The 6,390-nt window shown below is 29.6% G+C and overlaps 1 protein-coding gene across 1 annotated transcript; it reads left to right on the top strand.

Annotated features, from left to right (window-relative positions):
- Nucleotides 1-4,974: 4,974 nt before the first annotated feature.
- LOC118483689 lies at nucleotides 4,975-6,022 on the top strand. The gene is made up of 5 exons (XM_035979181.1): nucleotides 4,975-5,066; nucleotides 5,145-5,201; nucleotides 5,315-5,446; nucleotides 5,535-5,666; nucleotides 5,765-6,022. Exons 1-5 carry the CDS (start codon nucleotides 4,998-5,000, stop codon nucleotides 6,014-6,016), a joined length of 642 nt encoding a protein of 213 aa, XP_035835074.1. The 5' UTR covers nucleotides 4,975-4,997; the 3' UTR covers nucleotides 6,017-6,022.
- Nucleotides 6,023-6,390: the final 368 nt, after the last annotated feature.

Raw genomic sequence — 6,390 nt, 5'->3', positions numbered from 1 at the left:
GCTTCATAAATAATGTTCAATTTATTGTGTTGTTAGGTTCCTCTCAAACATTACCCCCGAAAAGTCTTCCACCTTTTCTGGATTGAGTGCATCCAGAATAAAAGATCCTAATGAAGAGTATCTTTCGGATTTTTAGTTCAGTACTATTGGAGCTTTAAATCAGATCTCCGAGGTACTAAACGTCTAACATTTACAATGTTTCTTTACTTGACATAGCATTAACACGTCATTTGTAATATCTTTTTGTACAGAAAAAGTTTGTAATTATTGTCGGAACTATAAAGAGTTTTGCTTCCGAGGATTCTTGGTTTTACAATGCCTGCAGAAATTGTAACCGATCGGTCACCACAAAAACAATTTCAAAAGAAAAACAAGATGGTTCCGATGGTTTTGAAGATATTGTGGTTCTTGAGTGTAAGGACGATGGATGTAACAGTAAGACTGTGTACTCCGTTCCGAGGTATTATTACTTTACATATCAATTGATATTTTTGATGTTTATGCATTCCATTACTGTTGTGTCACTTATAATTAACGTGTTTCAGGATCAGGGTTCCGATACGTGTTCAGGATTGTACAGGGATTGTGACGCTCACCCTATTTGAGCGTGAGGTGCTTAAGCTGTTGAAGGTTAACGCGAGTCAGTTGTTGGATGAGAACCTTGATGTACGTTATATTGTGTTGTTTTGTTTTACAGATGTCGACTATTATTAGTTAATTATCCTTACATCGCTATTTGACTAAATTATTATGTTCTTTATATTACTCGCCAGTTAGCTAACGAAGGACATTTTCCGCAAGAACTCAACGCTCTACTCAACAGGAAGTTTGCATTCAAGATATCCATCAGTCCTTTCAACATAAAACACAAATCGGATGGTTACTCTGTTTCAAAATTAACAGACAATCGAACTGTCATTGCCGAACTAGATAAAATCTTTGATGTCATTCAGGTACTTGAAAACCTATGAACTGATGTTTTGTTATATTTTATATAACAAAACGAGTTATATAACTATTATTATATTTCATATTTCAGCCTGTTGACGATGAGCGTGTGAATGTTATTAGCTCTGACATGAAAGCATCAGATGATGTCGCGGTAAATGTGTGTAATTTCTATCTGGTTATTAGTTAAAATTTCTTTTTTTTTTTTTTTTGATTCGTTTTTTGTTTTCCCTTTTTTAAGGATTCTGTCTCCCGTACGAAAGCCGATGAGACACCTGTTTCAAATTTTAATAAAGACATTTTTAAAACACCCGATGAAGATCTAAACGGTACCTCAATTCGTGTCCTGGAAAACGACCTGAAGCGGAATTTGGACAGCCTCTATGATGATGATGTGATGTCTTCGCAGTCCTCTACAAAACCCCGTAAATCTGGCAAGGAGGTTGTCGATGATAATGGTGTCACAGTGGGATTAAGGATTCCCAAGGTTGAAAAGTAGTTTGTGGCAACTAAGAATGTTTTGAACATCTCATTGGTTTTCATTTATTCGTGGATTGTTTGTTTGTTTTTTCGTAAAACCTATTAATGGTTCCCGTGTTTGAACTTTTGTGTTTTTATCCTTTTTTGTCGTTGAAAGTTTATTAATAAGAGATGTTCCTTTTACATTTTCGCATGTATGTCATTGGTTGTGTTGGTAACATTTTCCAAGATTTTTTTTCTTTGTTATGCTATTTTTTTTTTAAAGTATGTCTTTTTTAAATGAAGGAAACGACAGAAGTGGAATGCGTTGATTTGTTTTCTGACTTTAAAGAAGATGGTGTATGGTATTCTATTATCTTTGTCAGCTTTGAATTTGTATGGCATGACAAAGACTTAGACAGATTGATTATTGTGCTACTCGACCAACAGGTAACTTTATAACATGTTTACTAAACTTTCGACTTATAAATTACTTTTACCTATAATTTATTGAATATCCTTTTACATGACTTTGTTTAGAGGCAGAAGATTGTAGCAATTGTGCCTATCAAGTGTTATAACTTATACCCCTTTAGTAAGATGGTTGGTGGTGTATATACTCTGTCCCAATTCAAAACCGAAAATCTTATTTATCATGAATATCCAAGATATGAAGGCTACATCATTGTCTCTACAAACAAAAAGATCGTATTTAATGAATTTTCAAAAGTAACACCTTTTTTAGTTGATCCTCCTAAAGGTTTTATTTTCTACCCGTTGACACCATGCATTAAAACATTAGCTCATGACAGAAGACGTGAAAGGTATATTGTTGGTAAGTTTAATATCTTTCTACTTTGATGCTTACATGTTATTGTTTAACTTTAACTGTATTTGTTATGTATTAGTTAATATAATATATTTTTTTTCATTTATTTGAATAATTATGTTAGTAGTTTTACCTTATGTAGATGTTGTTGGACGAATAATATGTGGCGAAAGAGACAAACACAAACATATGTTTAGGTTATTCCTACAAGATTTCACGTAAGTCAACTCTTTTGGTGACTAAACATTATCTCAAACTTATTATTTAACTATAAATTAAAATATAACAGAGGCCATGTTATTGAAATGGAATTGTATGACATGAGAGGTTTGGGATACGTTACAACTCGAATGAATATAGAAAAAAAGTCTATAATTTACGTTGCTCGGGTCAAGTTGGTTTATTGCAACACCAGTAAGTTTTTTAGGTTGTTTTATTTTGTATCTTAACATTTAAGATGACACAATTCTATGTTTAAAAATTTATAATATAATTTGCAGGAAACATTTTGAGATCAACGGATTTGTCTAGCATCATTTTTTCGCCTACCATTCCGGAATCACATCTTATTGGTTCTAATATTCGATCATCTATTCCATGTGATTGTATCTTTAAATGATCTGTTTATTATTTCATGTTACATGGCATTCTTTTACTTATTTATATATATACTTTTTAAAACCTTTCAATGAGATGTTAAAATGCCGTGTTATTTGATGTTATTAATTAAATATTTTTTATTTATATCTGCATTGGATATATATGATAGTAGTTGTTCCATATATTTGAACTGTATTAGACTTTTACAAATTTAACATAAATTCTTTCCTTCCCACTTTATTTAAATGGCGTATTTTTTTTTACGATTTATAATACACGTTTTATAATTTGTGAACATTGGTTTGTAAATAAACATTTCACATAAATATAATGTTGTTTCTATAATATTATCCGTGATTTGATTATTCTAATTGATAACATACCAAAAATAAAAAATAAATATAACTACATAGTATGAACAAATACGATTTTTTAAATTTGGAAACACTTTTTAATAGTTAATCAAAATATTCCACATAAATCTTTCAAAACTTTCGCATTTTATGGTAACATCCTATTTTAAACCATAATCTTTTAGATGTTCAATTACTGGATATTATTCTAAAAAAATCGTATTAGAGTAACATTTAAATTAACACACAGTAACTAACTAATCATCTACTGGATACCATTTGTTTATGATGACATTTTAAAATATTCGTATTTTTGTATATGTACTATAATTACATATTTTGTTAAATAGCTACGATATTCGGATTTCTTTCAAAATAAGGTAGGGTAATCATATTTCCAAAGAAATTATATACATTGGTAACATAACTTCATGATAACACCTTTAATATCTAATCAATCAACCTTTACAATTTCCTTTTATTTATACAAAGGAAACAATCAAAAGCAATTTTTACATATTCTCACTAATCAACCGAATCTGTGTTTCAAAGAGGTAAGTTTCTTCAACTTTAAGCTTCACGCAAACCAAGAAAACCTTTTGATCTTCATCTTCTTCATCGAATTTTCATATAAATCTTGAACGGTAATTCTCAATATTTGATATATTCTTTATTTTGCTTTAGTTTTTTCATGAAGTTTGTTCATAAGTATGATTCTTTCTCTGTTTCGTGTTTCGAAATCTTATCTCTTAGTCAACTAATCGGTTTTTATGAGATAATTTGTTAGTTTTTGATGTTTTTTCTTTTCATCGTACTGTAAAGTCAATGCATTATCTACAGAATTTGTTCTATTTATTTTCATGAAGTTGTATTTTAGGGTTTTTAGCCGATGAATGTTTATGTATAGAGCCGATGAATGTCTAGGTATAATGTTTTAATTACAGGTGATGAATGTATGTTCTATGTCTTGAACCTTATACAAGGATCTGCTGTTATTGAAAAGTTTTTGTTCTTTATTATTTTATTTATTTTTACAATTCTTAAGCGATGATTATTTTAAATGTTTGCATGTCTTCATATTGATCTTGAAGATTATAAAAAAACCTTATCTAAATCAATGTTTTTTTATAGTTTATCTTACAGTTGTGATGTATGTTTGGTATTCAATTCAAAACGATTGATTCGGTAGCCATAAAGTTTTTATTAGATTTTGTAATTTCATTATTGTATTTCATCACGAAAAGCCTTAAATTATTGTTTCATTACCAGACTTTATGGTTTGACTGTTAATTGTAAAGAGTTTGTTTAAGTTTATCTTTTAACAAATGCCAGAAACTACATGTTTAAAGTGTATTAAACGTTTTGTGGAAACTATCTTTAACCTATAAGTTGGATCTTTTATGTCATTATTTTTTATCCTGTAGGTAGTATTCACTTTGTTTATTTTAAATCTTAGATCTTAGATCTTAAATGAATGTGTTCCTACTTTCCTTTTTTTAGTCAGTCTTATATTATTGTTTTATGGTCCTTATAGATGTAATCTATAGATCGTTTAATATATTTTATACTATTTTTGTGAATTGGTGATTTTTTTTTGTTTATATTGCTGTTACATTGTTTGAAACGCTTTTATTTAAAAAAATATCTCTATTTTTGTAGTATATGGATTCCAAAACTGCATCATTGAATGTAAATATTCTTTTGGCTAGAATTTTGATTAAGATTAATCTATATGTATATTTAATAATATTTCTAATGCTCATTAACACTTAACTATATTTTCAGTTCAGTTGCTGGTTGTGTTAATAATGGGAGACAATTCCGATGATGAGGTTCTAGAAATATCTCGTGATCAGTTCGTTCAGACACTAAATGAGGTAAAGTAATAATATCTATAAACACATTTCGGATTATTGGTTATATGGGAGTTATTATATTGCATATGTCATTTTTAGGCCTTACGTAAAGAATATGGCTTCTTTTTTTCACATGAAGAACCAAATGTCCCCCAGGTAATCGTATATTTTTATAAATGTATGTTTATACATAATATTTATATGCTATTTAGTGTAACATCTATAAATGTACATTATATTTAAAAGTTTAAAATGTTGCTTTGTAACAGGATAGTTGTATTCCGCAAAAAGATACTATCACCATGGAGGGAAGTGGAAATACAAGTAAGGTTAAACAACATGACGTTCAATGTACTTCCAAGGCCTTTATATCTGAAGGATCTCAATCTCACACAGAAGATGTAAGTTTATAGATTCATACAACTAATATTATTTTGTTAACGACAATATGGTGTAGTTTTGAAGATATTATTTTTTCAATTCATAAAGGCAAAGGAAAATATAAGGTCTGTTGGTAGTTCCAAGTATAAGAAGCGTTTACATGGAGACAATCGCGGACAACACACTATTCCTGAAGATCCGGAAGTTTTGAACTTTACACGTAAAGGAGAATACAGGCTGGTATTATTTTTGTAAATTAAATATTTACATTTAAATTATTTATACTTATTATCGGATGTTTAAGATGTAAACTGTTAAATAAACGTTTTTACATTCAGCGTCTTCCGGTCGGGGTTTCAAATCGCGCTGGTTTTACAAAGAAGCTTCATACCCTGAAGATTGAAAACATGCAGGGGCAAGTTAGTACTTACGATGTCAAACCGGAAAAGAACGGAAGTGCTTTACGCTATTCAGTCATCGACTGGCCTGTTTTTATGGCGGAAAATAACTTGAATGACGGCGACATGCTTGATTTCACTTATGTGACTTCAAAGAAAACCGTTATATTAAAAAATGTCCGACATGTCTAAGCAAAACTGCACCGAACTTTTATAAACTGTCTTTGTGTTAAACTGTTTGGTCTTTGTTTTGGTAGCTACCCTTTGAACATGTAACCGTATGGACTTAATGTTAGTGGACTTTGTTATGTTACCTATCTTTTGTGTATATGTTTAGTTTTTAAGTTTATGTTTCTTTCTATGACTAAAAATGTATATCATCATTCCAGAATGCTATACTACTAAATATATTATTTATTGTCAATTGTCAATTGTCAATTTTTGAATTCACATTTGATTCATACTTTCTTTTTAATATTGATGATATAATCAATATACTTCATTTGATAGTAGTAATTCAAAACATACCAAAAAAACAAAACCTAATCTTGGAAAGGTCAAACTAT

Source organism: Helianthus annuus, chromosome 11 (genome assembly GCF_002127325.2).
Source record: "Helianthus annuus cultivar XRQ/B chromosome 11, HanXRQr2.0-SUNRISE, whole genome shotgun sequence".
NCBI lineage: Eukaryota > Viridiplantae > Streptophyta > Magnoliopsida > Asterales > Asteraceae > Helianthus > Helianthus annuus.
Note: the sequence above shows the minus strand (reverse complement) of the source record. Positions and strands in the feature narration are given on the sequence as shown.

Bases quoted from the DNA above. Each gene is read 5' to 3' on its own strand.
- LOC118483689 (XM_035979181.1), top strand. From the start codon at position 4,998: ATGGGAGACAATTCCGATGATGAGGTTCTAGAAATATCTCGTGATCAG. The intron at 5,067-5,144 runs GTAAAGTAATAA...TGTCATTTTTAG, and splicing joins TCGTTCAGACACTAAATGAG to GCCTTACGTAAAGAATATGG. The intron at 5,447-5,534 runs GTAAGTTTATAG...CAATTCATAAAG, and splicing joins CTCAATCTCACACAGAAGAT to GCAAAGGAAAATATAAGGTC.